At 45.9% G+C, this 22,740-nt stretch overlaps 1 protein-coding gene across 14 annotated transcripts in view; it reads right to left on the reverse strand.

The window, feature by feature from the left end:
• The window catches only part of CRACR2A (calcium release activated channel regulator 2A), a 130,130-nt gene that overhangs the window by 73,692 nt on the left and 33,698 nt on the right, over nucleotides 1–22,740 (reverse strand). For 10 of the 14 annotated variants that reach the window (XR_011439947.1, XR_011439946.1, XR_011439949.1 and 7 more), the window contains one exon: nucleotides 1,118–1,368. Coding sequence is in view for 10 of the 14 variants with exons in the window: in XM_070270889.1 (XP_070126990.1) it covers nucleotides 1,118–1,333 (216 nt within the window). In the remaining 4 variants the exon portion in view is untranslated. Of the gene's footprint in view, nucleotides 1–1,117; nucleotides 1,369–9,896; nucleotides 10,045–16,300; nucleotides 16,348–22,740 lie in introns of those variants that run through there. The other 4 variants (XR_011439948.1, XM_070270888.1, XM_070270887.1 and 1 more) reach the window with 2 other exon arrangements.

Here is a 22,740-nt window from a genome sequence, read left to right on the forward strand (position 1 = left end):
TTCTTTCTAGAAGAGATCATGGAAAGGTGCGCATGCCATTAGAACCAGCACGCCCACAGGCCTGTGAGCGGAAGCTAGGAGGGCCTCAGACAGCGGCTTGCCAGAGCTTCCCTCAGACACAGAGTCCGGCCTTCTATGCAAAGTGAGCCTTTGCGAAGGAGTTCCAGTGACAGAAATTCACTGGGGGGTCAAGTGAAAACAAGGGTGGCCTGCACTTACCTGTGGGCTAAGCTGGCTCTGTTCCCAGGCCTTGTCCCGCAACTTGTAAAACTCCTGCAGGGTGTGGAGCCCTGGGAGAAGGCTGAAGACACCGTCCTGTGGGGCCGTTTGTTCACCCAGGTCACACGGCCCACTCCTCAGCCTCCACGCCTTGCAGCTCACACACGCGAGCAGACGCAGGGCTGACACTAATGAGGGTCCACACTTCATCGCCCAAATTCAGTGGATTTTGAAAAACTAGCTGCCTGGAGCTGCTCGTGCTCCCCCACAGAGTTGAGCGGCCATGAGAGAGACTGCATGGCCCACAAGACAAAGACACTGAGCCTAGGCCCTTTCCAGAACTTGGCTGAGCCCTGTGCTCGGCCATGGCGTGCGCTGAAGACCCTCCATCTCTCTCTGGACGTGCTTACGAGGGGCTTGGGTGCAGCTGGGTTTGGGGATGAGGGACAAATGCGATGAGCTCCACAAGTGCCCCCACTCAGGGCCGTCGCACTGACACTGCCCTGTCCCTAAGGCGCACCTGCCACCTCGCAGGGGTGACTCTGGCACAGCTCGGAGCTTTATTACGAAGCAACATGACAGTGCTTGCCACCTTTGTTTCAGAAGGTTCTTCACCGCGTCTTTCTTAAGTCTTTATGTTGCTATCTCTATTTTCCACAATCTGGGGAGTTGTTGAGTCAGAGAGGGGCAACACCCCCACGTGTGACAGCAAGTAAAGGTCAGGAAGAGAACGAACGCAGGACAACCAGTTCCCAGTAAGTTTGGGCTGACACCTCCTTCCAGGGCAGATGGTGCATCTTTTCTGCTAAAGATGTCATCACCAACAGGGCAAGCCCTAACCCGAGACAGGCAGGCCATTGGGCATTCCTGGCGGGCAGGCCCAGCTGGGCCCTCTTACCTGCATGTCGCTCCTGGCAATGAAGCCCTTGCCCCCCGCATCACAGGTCTGGAAGAACTCCTGTGCCTTCCTCAGCATGGCCAGCTCTCCCGGTGCCAGCTCCTGGGTATCCTTACACTCCAGGTCGTCCAGGGAACCCAAGCAGGCCCTGCTCCCCTTCGGTCCCCGGCCAGGTCGCTGGGGTCTAGAGACCACTCTCCTCTCAGGGGTAGCCATCCAGCTTTGTCAATTTCTTCAAGGCTTTTTAGAACCTGAACATGGAAGATGAGAGAGAGAAGTGGGTGTGGTAGGGATGGAGTGAGGCTGAAAAAGAACAAGAGGAAAGGCCAGACCCACTCACCCCTGTGCCCGGAATCTCTCAGCAACCACCTCTTAATTCGCAGAAGCTCAGGACAGGGGGAAACGTGCCATGATGGCCAATAGATCAGCCAGCCCATCAAAGAGAGAAGAGAAGGGGGAGGGGGGAGGTTGGGGAGAAAACAGACATTTCCAGATTGAAAACAGGTAGGGAGAGGAAGCCTGAAAACAGTCTCTCCCAATTTAAACAAACAACAAAACAGACCCTGAGAGACCCAAAGCCATTTATTGAGTGTTTCCTTGGAGGCAGGCACGATGCCATGGTCTCCGTATACATTTTCTCACTTATTTCTCTCATCCCTCTGAAATAGAGATTATCATCTCCATTTTACTGAGGCTCAGAGAGGTTGAGTGACTTGACCAAGGCCACAGAGCAAGTTAGTGCAAAAGCTGAGATTTAAATGCAAGGTCATCTAACTTGTATTTGATCTTAACCCCATACTGTCCTGACTCCTCAGCACTGCCAAGGTGGAGAACTCCCCTTACTCAGATGCACTCTCTCGTGCATCACTCGCAATTCCCAAGTTCTTAGTGAGCCCTTAGTCCACGCTGCGGACCTCTGCAGAGGCCCTAAGCACGGCAAGTGATGGATGAGGAGGGGCAGCCTGTCCTCAAGGAGCTCCCTGTCGTAGGGGACTTGCCAGGCCTGGTTCTGTGACACCCAAGGCTGTCTTCAGCCAACATAGATTCACAAATCATACGCCTCAACCAGATTCTTAAAGGCCCTCAAGGAGTCTTTTCAGAGGGTGCACTGCAATGTGACATCCTGGAAGAGGGCACACAGAGTCTGGCTTCTGGTCCAGACCCCGCTGCTGCTTAGGTGGCCTTGAACAAGTCAGTACCTATCTGGGCCTCAGTTTCCTCATCAGTATAATGAGAAGACTGGACCCGTTTGTCTTTAAGGTCCCTTATGGCCCTGACAGTCTGTAAGCCTGTGACATTTCAAAATAATAAAATATTATTAACGAAAAATTGGGTTAATGTGATAAACGGAAATAGCAATATCCTTGGATTTTTTCCATCTGAAGAGTCTCTGGAAGTTGTCTAGTAATCACAAATTTTAAATATATGATAATATTGGAACTTAAAGACATAGATACGCACTGTAATGTATTTTGTGAGGAACTGAAGAAAGCGAAGCCCTAAATCACGTCTCCTGTGTCCACGGTCAGAAAAAGGTGGAAAGTCCCTGCATCGCCAGGTGAGCGTCACTGATTGTCAGAGGGTGGACCTCGGGCTCAGCCTCACCACGATTCCAAAGCCACCGACGATTTCAGCCAACATCCCCCACTACAGATCTGTCAAGAGCTGTGAGCCCAGAGCTGCGAGACCATTCTGGCCTCAGGAAGGAACTCCGGGCAACAGAGCCTGGACAAGGCAGAGCACACGGCACCTTCTCGCTCCACTTGGCTGGACAAGGAAGCCCCACCCTGACTCCTCGGACCGGCCCGTCACGGGGAAACGGTCTTTCTCTCCACCCTACATGGTGTGAACTGGCTGTCACCTGATCATACACAGCTTTAACATTTTTATCCCATCTTTCTCAAAGGGAACTGCCTTGGATGTAAGACCTGACAAAGCAGGGCTGTGTCTGCAGGGTTTATGGGCACTGCCCGGCACATCTATGTGCAATGCCGAGCTTAGGAAGGGCTTTTGGATAATGAGGGTGGTAACATCTGAGCTTCTGTAAATACACAGGTTGAACAGAGCAGCCTGCTGTCTTCCTGCTACCTCACAGGACTGTCTGCAAGGTCTCTGCCATCTAGCAGCCTTCCCTCACTCCCACCTGCTGTTCCCAGGACACTAGACTAACAATACCTGTCATTCCTTGAGGGTTTTCTCTTGCCAGGCCCCCAACATACTTCATCCCGTTGGAACCTGACATCCTTCTTTAAAGGAAGCATGATCAGATCTCTGTCACACAGATGAGGAAATTGAGTTTGAAAGAGGCCTTGAGAGTCGCCTTAGTTGGATGAAGCTCTAGGACAGTCAGAGACCTCATGGACCACACCACATTGCCTTCCCATCACGGGTCCTGGCTGTGGGCTTGCTCTTAAGAGTCTCCCCATCCCCATCTGATGATAACCTACATCATCTTCCAGAGGCATCTGGATCATTTTAACATTTACCTTTCGTTCATTCATTCATTCTCATCTATTGATTACCACATAGCAGGCTCTGAGCTAACACTGAGAAATGCAAACATGAATAAGGCCTGGTCCCTGCCCTCAGTGAGTTAGCCTCGAATGGCGGGACTTCAGTCATGGTGACCGGCATTGATGGAAGGTATTTGGGGTTGGGTCCCTCCTCCTTATCTCTCAAAATAGACTATGTATCAACTGACTACTACTGATTAACTGTGTGAGCTTAAGTGAGCCCCTGAACCACTCTGGGCATGAGACTCAGTAGAGATGGTCTCCCCACTCTAGGTCTGACTTTCTCTGGCTCTCCGCCTTCTCTGGCCCATGTCCCAGGTGATGCATGGTCTGAAAGAGCCGATCTAACAGTGTTACAGGAGCCAGCTATGAGCAACTGCTGGACCGACACCATCTTACTTGATTTTATCTGCAGCTCCCAGCCCAGCACATGGTAAACAGTAGGTGCTCACTGATGGCTGAATGAAGGAAGACCAATCTTTTGCTAAATTCTTTTCAGGGAAGCCTGAAAACGCTTGTATTGCAGGCAGGTAGCTCTATATCTGGGATTTTTTTAACCTCATAAAGAAGAAGTCTAGACTTCTGTTTCCAGAAAAGATAGAGTAACAGGGACTGGATTTACACTCCCAGTTGAAATAATCAAAAATCCAGAAAAAAAAATTTTTTTAGATGGTTTCCAAGACACTGGATGTCAGATAATGAAGGACAGTGATCCGTTAGCAGAGCTGGGACACAGGTGAGCTGAGCGAGGTCCCTAAAGTGCAAAATTAAAGGAGGACTGACTCTCAGGTGCCAACCCTGTTAGCGCACCGCTCAAAGGGGGGTGTCTTAAGAGAGAGGGACAAAATTTAAAGAGGCTGCAGCATTTAACGAGGCATCCACTCTCAAAGCTATGTGTCTGTGAGTGGTTACCTTCTTAAATTTTGCACGATGGGGCCACCCTCAGGTCACCTTAGCCAAGCCCCGATCCTGAGAGGTGGGAAACCAAACGACCCCATTCCTGCCTGAAGAGTTCTGGTCACGGCCCAGGAAGGGGAGATCCAGACAGAGCCTGGCAGACTCTCGAAGTTGAGGAAACCCAACTATGTGCTGCCTACAAGAAATATACTTCAATATACAGACACAAATAGGTTAAAAACAAAAGGTTGGAAAAATATATACCATGTTAACACTAGTCAAGAGAAACTGCATATTAAAATCAGGCAAAGTAGATTCTAAAACAAAGAATATTAATGAGCACAAAAAAAGTCATTTCATAACGACAAACAAGTCAATTCAACAACAGATATAACAATTCTAAACACTTATTCACCTAATAACAGGATTTCAAAATGCATGGAACAAAAGATGATAGAACTGCAAGGAAAAATAGACAAATCCACAGTCATATGCAAAGATGTCAATATCCCTTGATCAATAATTAATAAAATAAGTGGACAGAAAACAGTAAGGAGACAGCAGCCTCAAGCAGCACCGTCAACTCTCTTGACCTAACTGACATTTACAGAACACACCACTCAACAAAAGCTCAACGCACTTTCTTTTCAAGCACACGTGGAATATTTACCAAGACAGTCCATATTCTCATCTATAAAACAAGTTTCAATAAATTTAAAAGGATTCAAGTCATACAAAGTATGTACTCTGACCCCAATCGAATTACATTAGAACCAGTAACAGAAAGACCTCTGGAAAATCCCCAAATATGTGGAAACTATGTAACTCATTTCTCAATAATCCATGGGTCAGAGAAGAAATGAAAAGGGAAATTAAAAAGTACTTTGAACTAAAAGAAAATAAAAGCACAGTATATCAAATTTTTGTAGGATATTGCTAAAGCAGTACTCAGGGAAAAAAAACGTATAGAACTACACACATATATTAGAAGAGAAGAAGATTTCAGATCAATGACTTCAGCTTCTAACTTAAGAAACCAGAAAAAGAGCAATTAAACCCAAAGTAAGGAGAAGAAATAATAAAGATCAGAGCAAAAATCAATGAAATGGAAAAATAGAGAAAATTAACAAAACTAAAAGCTGGTTCTTTAGGAAGATCAATAGAGAGAGAAGATACAAATTACAGTATCAGAAATTTGAGAGATGACACCATTACAAATTCTACAGACATTAAAAGGCTAATAAGGGAATATTACGAGCAACTTTATGCCAATAAACTTGGCAGTTTAGAGGAGGTGGACAAATTCTTCGAAAAATACTAAATATCAAAGCTCACTCAAAAAGAAATAGATAACATGAATAACACCATATTTATTAAAGAAATTGACCTAACAGTTAAAAATCTTCCTACAAGAAACCTCTAGGCCCAGACGGCTACACTGATAAATTCTACCACATATTTAGAGAAAAACTAACACTAATTCTACACAAACTCTTCCAGAAAATCGAAGAATATGAAATACTTCCTAACATATTCTATGAGGCCAGGATTACCCTGATACCAAAACTGGACAAAGACACTACAAGGAAAAAAAAATACAGGCCAATAGCCCTCAGGAACATAGACGCAAAAATTCTTCAGGAAATTTTAGCAGATTGAACGCAACACCATACATAAAACGAATAATAGGTCCTGACCAAGTGAGGTTTTATCCCAGGAGTGCAAGAGTGGTTTAACATTTGAAAATCAATAACGTCATTCACCATATTAACAAATTAAAATAGACAAACCTTATGATTATCCCAATAGATGCAGAAAAAATGTTTGACAAAACCCAACATCCACTCTTCATGAAAACTCTCAGAAAACCAGGAATAGGAAAGAGTTTGCCCAACCTGAAAAAGGACATCTCCAAAAAAACCAACAGCTAACATCATACTTAATAGTGAAAACCCAAATGCTTTCCCCCTGTGATCAAGAAAAAGACAAGGAGAATGTCTGCTCTGACCACGTCTACTCAGCATGGTGTTGGAGGGTTTAGTCAGTTCAATGAGGCAAGAAAAGAAATAAAAAGCATCCGAATTGGAAAGGAAGAAGTAAAATTGTCTTTATTCCCAGACAACATGATTGTCTATGTAGAAAATCTGACGAAATTCACAAAGAGCTACTGGAACTAATTTGTGACTTTGACAAGGTTAAAGGACACAAGCTCTCGGTAAAAATCAATTGCATTTCTGCACACTAGCAACAAAAAGCTGAAATTTAAATAAAAATATCATTTACAATTGGATAAAAAATATGAAATACTTAGGGACATATCTGACAAAAAATGTATAATACCTGCTGAAAGCTATAAAATATTGATGAGAGAAATTAAAGAAGACTGAAACAAATGGAGAGATACGCACGTTCATGGATTGGAAGACTCAGACATCATTTCTCCCTAAATCTATAGATTCATCTCCATCCCGCTCAAAAGCCCAGCAGGCTTTTTTGTAGAAATTGACAAGCCAATCTAAAATTCATACAGAAACACAAAGGACCTAGAAAAACCAAAACAGGTTTGAAAAAGAAGAAAATCGAAAGACTAAAGACTACCTGATTTCATGACTTATTATAAATCTACAGTAATCAAGACAGTGGGGAAACGGCACAATGACAGAAAAATAGACACATGCAACAGAATATAGATTAGAGAATCCAAAAATAGACCTGTATATATAACTGATTTTTGACAAAGATGCAGAGGCAATCCAGCAGAGAAAGGCTAATCTTTTCAGCAAATGGTACCCAAATAACTGAAAATCTATTTGCAAAAAGAATTTCAATTCATACCTTATACCACATACAAAAATGGACTCAAAATGGATCATAAACCTTAATGTAAAATCTGAAAATAATAAAACTCCAGCAAGAAAATATCTTTGTGACCTTGACTTAGGCAAAGGTTTCTTAGGTATGATAGGAAGAGTATAATCCATTTTTTAAAACCCTGAGAAATTGGACTTTATCAAAATTTCTGCTCTTTGAAAGACACCATTTAAGCCACAGACTGGAAAAAAATATTTGCTATGCATATAACTGATAGAAGATTTTGATCCAGAATATATCAAGAACTCTCGAAACTCATTAAGGAAATAACTCATAAGAAAATAACTTATAAGAAAATAACTCAATTTTTTAAATGGTCAAATATTTGAACAGGAAGTTTGTCAAATAAGATGTATAGATTGATGCGGGGTCGGTGAGCCGAGGAGTCGAAAGAAAGATTTCTTAGACTCTCAAGATCTGGCAGTAGTGCTCTTTTATTTAGAGAGTAGAATAGCATGGGGACAGGACCCATGGGCAGTCAGAGTTTCTGCTGCCGCCGCTTCTGCTGCCCCCGCTGGCATGGGGACAGAGCCCATGGGCAGGCAGAGCTCCTGCTGCTGCCCCCGCTGGCATGGGGACAGGACCCATGGGCAGGCAGAGCTGGTGCGTGGGGACAGGACCCACGGGCAGTCAGAGCTCCTGCTGCTGCCCCGCTGGCATGGGGACGGGACCCATGGGCAGGCAGAGCTGGTGCGTGGGGACAGGACCCACGGGCAGTCAGAGCTCCTGCTGCTGCCCCGCTGGCATGGGGACGGGACCCATGGGCAGGCAGAGCTGGTGCGTGGGGACAGGACCCACGGGCAGTCAGAGCTCCTGCTGCTGCCCCGCTGGCATGGGGACGGGACCCATGGGCAGGCAGAGCTGGTGCGTGGGGACAGGACCCACGGGCAGTCAGAGCTCCTGCTGCTGCCCCGCTGGCATGGGGACGGGACCCATGGGCAGGCAGAGTTGGTGCGTGGGGACAGGACCCACGGGCAGTCAGAGCTCCTGCTGCCCCCAGTTGAGGGTTAGAGCTAAATTTAAGGCATAGGTATATGATTCATCTCTTTACAAGACAAAGGAAAGAACATGAAAAAAAGTTAAAATGGTATCAGTGCAGGTGGGGTCTGGTCATTGGGTGATCCCATGACTTTTAGACAAGAATCAAATCGGATTAAGTAAAGGTCAGAAGCCACCACCCTAAACCAGTTACATGAGAGTGCCAGACAGCAACCAACTTAAGTTCTTGCCTTCCCCATTAAGAGCTTCTAGAGATAAGACCATTCCCGTTCTTCCTGGCACAGAGAGGGAGGCATCTTCACAGACAGAGGTTTCCCTTAGAAATGTAAATGTTTCCCAACAAAGGAGCAAACAAATTCCACTCCTTGGAGCCTGAATCTCATCTGTAGTTTTAAAACTAACCAGCCTAAAAATCCTCATCATCAGCCATTTTAAAATTAAGCAGCCTAAAAATCCTCATCATAGATGTTAAATAACTAAATGAAAATGTTCAACTGCAATGTAATATACTGTACACTTATTAGAAAGGCTAAAATTAAAAAGATTGTTCACGCCAAGTCTTGGCAAGGATGTGGAGGAACTGGATAGTGTGCTCATTCTTCTCTGGTCAGAATGTAAATGGTACAGCCCCTTTGGAAAATATCTGGCAGTTTCTCTAAAAAGTCAAACAAACTTCTAAAACACAATCCAGTCACCTCACTTCTAAATATTCACCCACGAGAATAAAAGCGTATGTGTATACGAAGACCTGTACATGAATGTTCACAGAAGCTTTATTTGTGATAGCCACAAACAACCAATGCTCACCCACAGGAGCACGGGTAAACGAACGGCGGTACACACACAATAGAACGCTATCCCGCTCTGAAAGGAGGGACGACTGAACCAGGAACCAAGAACAGCTGGATGAATCCCAAGATAATCATGTGAGTGAAAGAAGCCAGACAAAAAAAGAGTGCATTTGATCCCATTTATATAAAATTATAAAAGATGCAGACTAATCGACAGTCACAGAAAAGAGAGAAGGGAGGGTGGAGAAGGGTGAGAAAGAGGGATTACAAACGAGAAAGGGGAAACTTTTCGTGGGCTGTGGCCATGTTCGCAATCTTAATTGTGGAGACAGTTTCATGAAAGTATACATACCTACAAATGTATACGTATACACACATATACATAGATACAAATACATATCAAAACTCATCAAATTGTACACTTTCATATGTGCAGTTTATGGTATGTCAATATCTCAATAAATCTATTAAAAAGAATTGAATAGATCCAGCCAGAACCTTCTCACATCCTCCAGGATGTGCAAATCTAGCCCTACCTATGGTATTTATCCCCAGGAGCCTGATTCTTCCTTTTACATTCAACTATGATAAGCAGGAATGGCTGAAAATTAAGTAATTTCCCTGCGAAAGCCCTCAGTCCGTTAGTGTAAGGAGCTAAATGAACTCTGAAAATAAGGGAGCAGGAGGAAGCCCCTCCTGGAAACATACCCCTGTTAGGAGTTGAGCCTCCTTTCTCTCACTCCTTCTCTGGCTCAGCCTGCAATCTTTGCACAGCATCTGTGGGTTTTCCAAAGGGAATGGAAGAGAAAACAACAGAAGGGCTTCTACTTTCATTTCAAAATAAAATGGAAGCCCCGTGACGGGCTCTGCTGTCTAACATTTGGATGAAGCCCAGGGATGCCCCCGGCTCAGGCCTGGACGCAGCTTTCTGTCTCAAAGGTTTTTTACACCAATAGACACTACACCCATAAAAGGGAAAGTGGTTGGCCACATTCCAAAGGCAAAGGGACAAGGCCATCACCATCACAAAGGGAAGAGAGAAACTGCGTTTTATCTGCCTGTCTCTATCAGGGCTTGCAGACCACTCTTCTCCAGAATGGTCCGGTGAAAGCTTTGCACACAGATGGAAATGAGCCAGCCCTCAAACATTTCCAGGAACATTTCCCAGCCTTCCACAGTAATCCTAGCAGCTTAGTAACCACTGCAGTCAGAAAGTTCATAGATCAAGCTGAAATCCCTCCTGAAGGTTCTCAGCTAGTTTCCCTCTTAGTCTGGACTCCGTGGAGATGGCACCTCCTTCCACACCAGACCCATCGCAAACTTGAAAGCAGCCACTAAGCCACCCTGATCTCCCTCGAATGTCTCCCACAGCAGACTGTTAGGAAATCAAAAGCTCAGAAAGCACCTTCAGGATCCGTTCCGACCTCTTTAATTATTACCCGGGCTTCGGTGACAGAATGCTCCCCATGCGGCAGTCTCGACCACTCACGCAGAGTTGGCAGTGTCAACTGAAGGCAGACAGGCGAGTCATGTCAAACTGCAGAGGCACAGGACTGCCGAGCAAGGGGTCTCAAAGGCAGCTCTGGATAAAGGGATGTGAGATGCTCGTCAGGGAAGGGCGTGGAGCGGGCCCCCAGGGAAAGAGCGACCTCAGGAAGAATCCAGGGAAGGGCGTGGAGCGGGCCCCCAGGGAAAGAGCGACCTCAGGAAGAATCCAGGCCTCGGATGGGAGGTGTACTTGTTCCCTAGTGCTGCCACAACAAAGGACCACAAACTGGGTGGCTGAAAAGAACAGAAATTTATTCTCTCACAGTTTTAGAGGCTGCAAGTCCAACATCCAGGTGTTGGCAGGGCCCTGCTCCCTCTGAGGCTCTGGGCGAGTTTTCCGTTGCCTCTTCCAGCTCCTGGTGGTGGCTGGCAACCCTGGGCAGCTCCAGTCCGGCAGCCGCATCACTCCTCTGATCTCCGCCTCCTTGGGCACATGGCCATCTCCCTCGCGTGCCTCTGTTCACACCACCTTCCCCCCTTACAAGAACATCAGTCACATGGATTAAGGGTCCACCCTAATGAGCTCATCTTAACTTGACTAATTACATTTACAATGACCTTATTTCCAAATAAGGTCACATTCCCAGGAGCTGGGGGTTAGGACTTCAACATATCTTTTGGGGGACGCAATTCAACCCATGACAGGTGGTGGCATAGAAGACCATCACAAAGATTTGAGTGACAACAGTTTGTTTGAAAGGGACAAGGAACACTGTTTGGGGACTGTGAAGTGACAGAGAGGGGAGGGAAGCCAATCAAGGGTGCCTTATCCAGCCAACTAGATAAGCAGCTGTGGAGCTTAATACCCCCGGGACACTCTGCAACTTGGTGGAGACCACGTGGCAGCTATCCAACCCCAGGGGAAAGGAGCTGGGGTAGCTATACATCAACCCCGAGCAGGCACTGGGGCAGGCCTGCTCCTGCGGGGCTTAATTCCCTAGCACTCCAGTTCGCCCTGTGCTTGGCGACTCTGGAGAAGGCCCCCAGGCAGAGAGATAGACACTGGCTGCTGGATGTTGCCACAGGACGAGGAAATGGTCAGGTCCCTGCTGAGAACTGCTGCAGGGGGCGTGGGGGAGGAGAGGCTCTGGGCATCCACACGGCCCGCTAGACAGGGCCTGACCCTGCTTCTCACTAGGGAGAGAATGTGGAGGGTGAGGGGGGCAAAGGCTGGGGACCAGAGCAGAGAGAACAAGCTCAGAGAACTCCAGCTCTCTTCTTCCTCCTCGTGGAAAAGAGGAACCCCACCCAGCTTGAGCTGTATGAAGGCGTGGCAACAGAATGCAAGAACCAAATTTCCCGAGGTTCAAATCCTGCCTCTGTGACTTCCCAGTGTATGACCTTGGGTGAGTTACTTAACCTCTCCAGGCCTCAGTTTCCCCATCTGTAAAATGCAGGTGATAGTATCTACTTCATGTGAGGACTCAGCAATTTAAAACGTGTAAAGCACTTAGAAACTAACCTGGCACACAGTAAGCTGTTGGTAAATGTTAGCTCTTACAATAATTTCTAAGGCATTTTCAGTATTGCCCTTTGTAGTTCAAAATTCGGATAGTGAGGTGATGAAGTAATGAAAGACATAAACTTAATGACACTAATTATACTTTGCTGTTTTAAAAGAACTTTCACTCCTATTATCTCATTTCCATAGTGATTCTGTGAAGCTGTCAGGACTGGTTGTCTTTTCCCTCTTTTATTAATGAGCATCTCAGTCCCCAAGAAGTTAGGTGACCTGTGCAGGGTCAGGAGCAAGCAGAACTGAGACCCAAACTTACCACCAACAAGAGGAAAGGAGAAAGGCCAGATGTATAATGGGGCTGCATTTGTTTTCTAGAACTCAACACAAGCAAGTTTCTCAGTTCCCCCTCCGTCCCGTAAGAACATTCCAGAGGTCTGCCTCCCAGGCCCAGTTCTAAGTCCATCTCTCTGAGAAGTCTTTCCTGAGCGCCCAGCCTGGGCTTCTCTGGCCTCTGTCCCTCTGAGGACTTGCTGACTCTTTCACGCTCTAGGATTCAGAACAGACTCCTTGGTCTGCTTGGCTAGATTTTCACGTGTACATAATATGTCTTACTTCTTCTTTGAACGCAGAAGCCCCGTCAATGAATCTTAGTAAGGATGAAATTGATATTTGATCATTTAAATGAACAGCCGTCCCACTAATCCCCAGCCGGCACTTTGCATATAACAGGTGCTCATATAATAAATGTGTGTTGGCTTCTTAACTGACCATGGAGAGTGAGGACTGAGAGTGGTAAATATCCGTGGAATGTTGAAAAATATCTGCTTGGTCTTTGTCCCTGCTCCCAGGCACAGAGCTCCTAAAATTGTTGGAATCTCCTGAGTAGAAGGAGTGTCATTATTCATAATGAGCCCCTTTGAACCATAGTTCAGTTTATGCTAAGGAGTGACTATCGCTGGGCTTCTAGATGCTTCAGGATGAGGGCTAGTTGCCAGAGGAACCTACCATGTGATTAGAGGGCTGGAACTTTCTGCCCTACCCCCCAACCTCCAGGAAGGAGAGGTGCTGGAGATTGAGCTCAATCACCAATGGCCAATGTTTAATCAGTCATGCCTACATGTGAAACCTCCATAAAACCCTAACCAACTGGGTTCAGGGAGCTTCTGAGTTGGTGGCTACATCAGGGATCTGGGAGGGCAGCTCACCCAAAGAGGGCATGGAAGCCCCATGGCACACCCCACTGTCCCTTGCCCCATGCATCTCTTCTGCTTGGCTGTTCCTGAGTTGTATCCTTTATAGTAAACCAGTAACTAGTAAGTAAAGCGCTTTCCTGAGTTCTGTGAGTTGTTCTAGTAAATTCTTGAACCTGAGGAGGGGGTTGTGGGAAGCCTAGAATTTACAGCCCATTGCTCAGACATACAGGCATCAACCTGGGACTTGCAACTGGCATCTGAGTTGGGGCAGTCTTACGGGACTGAGCCCTTAACCTGTGGGGTCTGTGTCAGTGTCAGAATTGAACTAAATCTTAGGATATGCATTTGGTGTCAAAATGGTGTTGGAAAGAAAGATACCGCAATATTTAACAACCAGTTTTCTGAGGTGGGGTTGGGAGAGCACTGATTTGTAGCATCTGCCTGTTTCTGTGGTGCCAACATTCCCACCATGGCCAATTTCAAACTACCGACAATCAGGTCTCACTAAGAAATTGGGAAGCTGATGTTTCTGCCCAGGGTGCCCTGACAGGCCGATCTCTGTACCCCCAGGACTGTCTGCACAGGCGATGGGAGCAGACGCCCTTAGGCTGTACCCCAACCCTAGACCTCTAGGGCAGGGCCCATTTTAAATCCATCTCTGTACGTGGGGAAAATGGGCCTCAAGCAAACCTCAGGGTTTCACAGGTGGCCTGCCCATTATTCATGCCTATGCCGCTCCTGCCCTCCCCACGGCCCTGGGCAGACCCTCCGGTGGGACCAGGACAGTGAGGCAGACGCAAGGATCCTCTCGGTGAGGAACGAGGATGCTGAGCTGCTCCTTGCAGGCTCCCTCCGCCACCACCCTGCTCGAGATGAGCAGAGCCAGCACAGGACCCAGGCCAGCCCGGCAGAGAGACTTTCCCTGCTCCCTGTGAGACTGGTATTTACTTCTCCGACACATGGTACAGAGGGCTTTGAACAAGTCCCGCCCCTTCTCTGACAGGCCCCTTGCTGCAGAAGAACGCGAATTCCGAGGCCAGACCACCTGAGGCACCGGCTACTCGGCCACCGACAGGTCTCTTAAGCTCTCTGAGCCCCACTTTCCCCATTTGTGAAATGAAGGGAAGGGACAGTACCTTACAAGGATCGCTATTGTTATTATTCTTATGATGATGAAATTCAAATTGGCTTCCTCCCCCCCAGGCAAAATTCTAACAAAACAAGCCAATAATCAAAAAAAGCAACAAAACAAAAAAATACTACTTGAAGAGATAGGATCAAGAAGCCTAGAAATCTACCACTGATGGCCCCGCTGGATGGGACTTCGTGGTGACGTCACCCCCCCCCCCCAGGCCTCCCAGGAGGCCATATGTCCCCCAGCTGTGTAAACAGGGCAGGGGCCTGGGAGCGCCTCAGAACAGGCTATCCTACCACTGCTGCGGCCTGCTGCCACTTGGGCAACCGCTACATCCTGCCTCCTCTCCCCTCAGATTAGGTCCGATTTCCTTGTTCTAGCCTCATGGGAGCCAGGCAACGGCTGTCTCCTGCGTTATAGAGTATCTCTTCCCGGTCTCGACAGCCCTTACTCAACATCTCCCTTCTCACTTCTCTAGCTCTGTTATAAGATACATTAAAGGCCCTTGATACTGGTTTGAGGGCTCTGTGAGAGAGCTGCTGTTCACCCTAATTCCTCTAATAATTAGTGGTTGTAAGCCACTTTGAAGATAAAAGGCATTTTACAAGAGCGAAGTCCCATTACGACTCGCTTTCCAATATTTCCTTGCTGGTGCTGATGAGCACATCAAAGCAAACACAGCCACAGCAAGATATCTGGTAGTTCATCAGACAGATCTCAGGGCGCCTGGTATATATTAAAGAAACTGCTGCAAAATTTATCAACGTTAAAAAAGTACCTGCTTTCTTCCCAACACAAACAAGCTCTTTTCAAAGGCTGTCAGTGCTGATGCCCTCAAGACAAGTGCCCAGGAGAGGCCCGAGCAGATAGATCCCCTGGGTGGAAGAGGCGGTGGCAACACCTGGCTTTGCATGACGGCTTGTTGTTGTCAACCTGATCTGTGTACCCAGCTCACTTTATTTGTTTTCACTATCATCCTGTGACGGGAGCAAGTAGAGTAACACTGTCCCCGCTTTGCAGATGACGAAGCTGCACAGAGGGGTTTAGAGGCAGAGACATCACGTGGGACAGCTGGACACAGCTAAGGCTGCATTATCAAGGCGACACTCTCAATGCCCCACCCACAGCCCCTCAGATATTTGACACCACCACCTCACCCTACCCTCAGCTTCTGCATGCCTTTGCTTCTGACTTCCTGCACCTGTGACGCTTAGAAGGCCAGCCCTTGGGCTGCTGGGGCCGCTTCGTCCCCGTGAACAGTCAGAATGGTCTGAAGTTCCCCGGTCACCTCTAAACAGCCCCCAGCCAATCATGGCCGGTGCGAAGTGACAAAGCCCTTCTCCCTTGTCTCAGGGACACAAGCTCTGAACTGTGATTTACGTTTCAGAACACTGCTGCCGACCAGGCTGGGTCCGGAACCCCACCTGACATCGCACTCTAGCTTCTTCCCCTCTCCTGTCCACTCCTTTGCAGGTCCTCCCGGTAGCATTTCCTTAATAAACCACGTGCACGTGGATCCCCTGCTCAGGATCTGCTTCTGGGGAACCCAAGCTAAGACAACTCACTTGACTCAGCTCTAATGAGAATGTTTTGCGTCTTTCCTATTAAATACATCCTCCCAGATTCCCATAGTCCCAAACCTTCCCCACAAGTCTCCAAGCCTAAATATCTACCTTTTCTGTGTCCACCCACATGCCCCCAACTCTTAGCTCTTTACTCTCAAAGCCCCTGCTTTCCCTTGCATCATGATGTTCCAACTGCTTCTGGAGAAACTAACCTTGGGGCTCTCCTGGGGCACAGGAAAGGCACTGAACCAGGCAGGCGCTGTGAGAGATACAAAGAGATATTTAAGACCAACCCTTTCCTCAAGCAGTTTACAATCTCACAGGTGGACAAGCTACAAATAACGGAGGTAGAGGATGGGACAGGAGCCGTGTGCGTGCACACAGGCAAACCGCAGGGGCAAACAACTCTCAGAGTGGCCCCCAAAAGCAAAGCCACTGTCTGCAACACTCCACGTCTTTTGATTCTGGCTCATTGATTCAATCTTAAATGTTTAAGAAACTGGAGGTCAGCTCTGGCAGAAATAATCCAAATGAATGGATAATCCAAAAAAGAGCATCTTGTATTTAATTCTGGTTTGCACCATTATTTTTGTTTTACATAGTACTACTTCAGCAAACAGCTTCAGAGAGGGTAAGTAATTTGTCCTAGGAAAACAGCTAATTAGTGACAGTGTGGATTCAATCTCAAACCTGTCTGACTCTGTAAAACCTCAGTTTCTTTATCTGTAAATGGGACCAATGATTCTCACTTTGCAGAACTGTTGTAAGGATTAAAAAATAATACATACAGTGCATCAAAAATATCTGGTACAATGAGTACTACATAGTAGGAGATCAGTATTACTGTTCCCCGAGGTAATGTTACTGAGCAAAGGGTATTTTATACTCACATTTTAAAGGTTCTTAATATACATTACCCGACTGCTTTCCAAAAAAACAGTTAAACAAAACTGTGACAGCATTGCCAAGGGGCCTTATCCAAAATGCAGACCTGAACATGCCTCCCCATTGCTTTCAGGATCAATATGAAACACACAGGACACCCTCCCCCCACCCACCAAGTGTCATCTTCTCCCCCACCCCACCACCACACTCTCTTCCCGCCAAATTACTCCCTATGCTTTCCGCTCTTCAATGCCTCGGCATCTTCAAATATACCACTCATTCGCCTGGCATGCCCTTCTCTTTGCCTATGCTAAGTCCTGTGAACACTTAAGAATTCCATTCAAGAAGCACTTTCTCTGAGAAGTCATCCTGACCTCAGCACAGTCAGACTTACATGCTCTTCTTCTGGGCTTCCAAAGCCTTCTTGGCTTATCCATGGTCAAGATTTTACTTGTCTATGTTCCCCCATCACACACACACATACATACACACACATACACATACACACACACACCTGCAAATGCCTTGAGAGAAGGGAGCATATTTCATTCCTGCACTTAGCAAACTATCTGGCTCATTTACAAAGCGAAATAAATGAACATATATAAAGAATGAATAAAAAAATGTATGCAACCTCATGCTCTATTTCTGATTCAAGCTGAAGCAGAAAAGCAAAGACCACTGTTTAATGTACAAGGTGCTAAGAGGGGCAGAAGCCACTCAAAGGGCTCAATTCAAACATTTTCTCCCAAGTCACAGCCTCGCAGGGATCACTATGAGTTTGGGTAGCATATTCTTATCATGAATTTTAGTGGCTGGTATAAAACGAGAGGAGATAAGGACAACAATGAATCCAGCCTGCAGATATGACCCCAATTGGCATCTTAACCAACAGTTCCCAACCTTTTCCCATCAAACTTCTAGTCTGAGTTCCCTCTCCATTTCCTCTTCTTTTTCTTTCCTAAGCCGCTCTATCAAGAGGCTGGCAGGAACACAGTGACCTAGAAATGTTTTGAACAGGCATCAAAAAATCAGGTTCAAGCGCTAACTTCACTACCATGTGATCTTGGGGAAGCTGGTCCATTTCTCTGAAAAAGTGGAGATAACTAATTTCCTACCTGTCCCATCAGAGGAGGTTCAGATGAGACACTGGATGTGAAAGTGAACAGCAATTCTGTATACAAACGCAAATACAGTCTCATCATTGCTATGAGAGAGGTCAGAGAGCAGAGGGCAGAAGAGAATGGGCATGCTCCACCAGCAATCGACTCCTGTGAGTGACAAGTGGCTTTGGAGCTGCTCATAGAGAGAGGCCAGCAAAGGTTCCAGGCCCTTCCGCCCAAATGTAAAAGAACTAAGAAAAATGACAAACTTCCTCTTCCAGAGGCATTGCTTAAACAAATTTAAGTGATATCCACTTATTTCATCAACTTTCCCAATAGAGTGGAACAGACCTCTGTCATCTAGTAATTAAGAAACTGTGTCCTCATATCTGTGATGAATATAGATGCAAAAATCCTCAACAAAATGCTAGCAAACAAATTCAATAGCACTATTAAAAGGATCATTCACCACGATCAAGTGGGATTCATCCCTGGGCTGCAAGGATGGTTCAACATACGCAAGTCAACAAATGTGATACATCACAGTAACAGAATAAATTATAAAAGTCATATGATCTTCACAACAGATGCAGAAAAAGCCTTTGACTAAATTCAACATTCATTCATGATAAAAACATTCAACAAATTGGGTGTGGAAGGAATGTAACTCAACGTGATAAAGGTCATATATGACAAGCCCACAGCTAGCATCACACTCGATGGTGAAAGGTTGAAAGCTTTTCCTCTAAGATCAGGAGCAAGACAAGAGTGCCCACTCTCACCATGCTTGTCCAACATAGTACTACAAGTTCTAGCCAGAGCAATTAGGCAACAAAACAAAATACAAGGCATCCAAATCAGAAAGGAAGAAGTTGCCTCTGTTTGCAAATGATATGATATTATATATAGAAAACTCTGAAGACCCTGCCAAAAGATTGTTAGATCTAATCAATAAATTTAGTAAGGTTGAAGGATACAAAATCAACATGCAAAAATCAGTAGCATTTCTATACATGAACAAGAAATTACCTGAAAAAGAAACAAAGAAAACAATCCCATTTACAATACCATCAAAAACAATAAAATACTTAGGAATAAATTCGACCAAGGAGGTGAAACATCTGTACACGGAAAACTACAAGACGCTGATGAAAGAAACTGAAGAAGATACAAATACATGAAAAGATATCCCACGTTCATGGATCAGAAGAAGTAACATTAAGATGTCCATACTACTAAAGCCATCTACAGATTAAATGTAATCTCTATCAAGATTCCAATGGCATTTTTTGCAGAAACAGAAAAAACAATCCTAAAATTGGTTTGGAACCACAAAAGACCCCGAATAGCCAAAGCAATCCTGAGAAAGAAGAACAAACCTGGAGGCATCACACTCCCTGATTTCAAACTATATTACAAAATTATAGTAATCAAAACAGTATGGTACTGGCATAAAAACAGACATATAGACCAACGGAACAGAATTAAGAGCCCAGAAATAAACCCATGTATGTACAATTTGACAAGGGAGCCATGAATACTGAATGGAGAAAAGGCAGTCTCTTCAATAAATGGTGCTGGGAAAACTGGATATTCACATGCAAAAGAATGAAACTAGAGTCCCATCATACATCACAAAAACTTACTCAAAGTGGATTAAAGACCTAAATGTAGGACCTGAAACCATAAAACTCCTAGAAGAAAACATAGGGGAAAAGCTCCTTGACGTGGGTCTTGGGAATGATTTCTGAGATATGACACCTAAAGCACAAACAACAAAAGCAAAAATAAACAAGTGGGATTACGTCAAACTAAAAAGCTGCTCAGCAAAAGATCAACAAAATGAAAAGGGAATCTATAGAATGGGAGAAAATATGTGCAAATCACATATCTGATAAAGGGTTAACATCCAAAATATATAAGGAAATTATACAATTCAGTAGCAGAAAAACAAATAATGAAATTAAAAAACGGACAAAGGGGGGCCAGCCCAGTGGTATAGTGGTTGGGTTCGAGCGCTCTGCTTTGGCGGCCTGGGGTTCACTGGTTCAGACCCCAGGCGTGGACCTGGCACCACTTAACAAGCCATGGTGTGGCAGGCATCCCACATATAAAATAGAGGAAGATGGGCACAACAGATGTTAGCTCAGCAACAATCTTCCTCAAGAAAAAAAAAAAAAAGGAAAAGGACCTGAATAGACATTTTCCAAAGAAGATATGCATCCAAATGGCCAAGAGATACATGAAAAGATGCTTAACATCACTAAACATCAGGGAAATGCAAATCAAAACTGCAGTGAGATATCATCTCATACTTATTATCAAAAAGAGAAGAGTAAGGAGTGCTGGTGAGGATGTGGAGAGAAGGACACCCTTGTATGCTGTCGGTGGGAATGTAAATTGGTGCAGCCACTATGGAAACCAGTCTGGAGGTTCCTCAAAAAGACAAAAATAGAACTACCATATGATCCAGCAATCCCATTTCTGGGTATATATCCGAAGGAAATTAAATAACAATCTCAAAGAGATATCTGCATCCCCATATTCATTGCAGCATTATTTACAATAGCCAAGACATGGAAACAACCTAAGTGTCCAGCAGTGGATGAATGGGTAAAGAAAATGTGGTATATATGTGTGTGTGTGCATATACACAAGTGTGCATATATGTGTATACATATGTGTATATATATACACAGACACTATATATATAGATACACACAATGGAATATTACTCAGCCATAAAAAAGAAGGAAATCCTGCCATTTGTGACAACATAGATGAACCGTGACGGCGTTATGCTAAGTGAAATAAGTCAGGCAGAGAAAGACAAATGTCAAATCTCACTTATATGTGTAATCTGAAAAAACAGAACTTGTAGAAACAGAGAACAGATTGGTGTTGCCAGGGGATTGTGGGGAATGGTGAGGAGGTGGGGGAGAGGGAAGATTGGGCAAAATGGTCCTGGGTGAAATGAACATGGTCAAAGGTACAAACTTCCAGTTATGAGATAACTAAATTCCGAGGATGTACCGTACAGCATGGTGACTAGTTAACAATACCATATTGTATATGGGAAAGTCGCTAAGAGAGCAGATATGAAAGTTCTCATCACAAGAAAAAAATGCTAACTATGTGATGTGATGGATGTTAACTAAATGTGGTAACCATTTCGCACTACGCACATATATGAAATTATTATGTTGTACACCTTGAAATCACATGTTTAATGTCAATTATATCTCAATAAACCTAGAGAAAAAAAAGAGAGAGACTGTGTCCTCAAGAAGGCTTGGGAGAAATGGCCAGTGTGAGAACTCAGTTTCTGGAATCTGAGTGCATGCTGCCGATCCTTGCAAACATTAGAAACAGCAGCAGCGGCCCCGTGGAGGGCCTGAGGCCCAGGGCTGCGGGCAGCAGCCTGTCCACCTCTTGTTCTCGTTCACCTCGCATGTCCTGGCTCCACAGAGGATGGGTACCTCACATCTGGAGGGCACTTTTGCTACCCTCGATTTGAGTCCCACCAAGAAACACACAGTGATGAATCACACCTTGTTTTCCAATGGGGAACACAGTGGAAGGGGTTTTATGGTAATTTGGGGAAAAGTGGGGGGAAATATCGCTTCCAGTAGGGCTGCAGTAACCCAGGAGAAAACAAGCAGAGTCCCATCCTCTTCCAGGTTTTGGAGAGGAGCACGAGGGTGGGGGGTAGCAGAGGGAAGTCTGCTTAGTGACCCGAATTTGGAGACTGTGTCTAGCCCAGTGGGGGCAGACCCTTGTGCAAGAGAAGGGGGTAGCCACCGGGCTGACTGGAGACCCCTCTTAGAAGGCCCAGCTCTCAGCAGTGCTCTTGAAGCTCTTCGCATCCAATCCACAAATGCTGTCTGCACCTTGAAGACAGAGAGGCAGAACCATGGCCAGAATGGCTGCCCTGCCTAGGAAAGAAATGTGGTAGTCTTTGTAAGAAAAGCCTAAGGCCCCACAGGAGAGCGGCCTGAAAGGTGGAGGAGGGCCAGGTTTTGGGGCAAGGAGAGAGTGCGCCTCCTTGCCTAGGGCAGCTGGGGACACGAAAACCGTGAACCCGAGAGGAATTGGGGAGCGCTTTGGCCAGGTGCTCAGTAGCATGGTCTGAGAGCATGCTTGAAATTCCTGGAGGCAGCTATGGTGACTGCAGGGGTTAGGATTATCTATCATACGTCTGCTAAGGCCGCCTCTCCAGCCACAGCTCGACCTGGCAGACCAGACGTACAGTACCAAAGAGTCTGGCCTCTGTACAGCTCAATGCACAGTCCATCTAAAGCCTCCTATTCTGTATGAGGTTTGACAGCACTCAGTGTTCACTCACTCATTCAGTGAATATTTACCACCCACAGGTGCTGCTTCAGGTGCCAAAAGGCAGCAATAAGGCAAATCTGGCAAGCGTTTGACCTCGGGGAGCTCATATTCCAGAGGAGACAAACAATAGATACACAAACCCAGGAAGTACGCTCAGACGGTGAAGAGCGCAGGAAGAAGATAGTCCCTCGCTGCGTCCTCTCCATCCGCGCCCAGCGCTGCGCTGGCTTTGCTGTTCAGGGCCTGGCAGGGCCCCAGGAAAGCCAGTGCAGTGGGAGAGCAGGGGAGGAACGGCGCCCCGTCTGCCCCCAGCTGCTGACACCTGGGAA

Source organism: Equus caballus, chromosome 6 (assembly GCF_041296265.1).
Source record: "Equus caballus isolate H_3958 breed thoroughbred chromosome 6, TB-T2T, whole genome shotgun sequence".
In the NCBI taxonomy this organism is placed as follows: domain Eukaryota; kingdom Metazoa; phylum Chordata; class Mammalia; order Perissodactyla; family Equidae; genus Equus; species Equus caballus.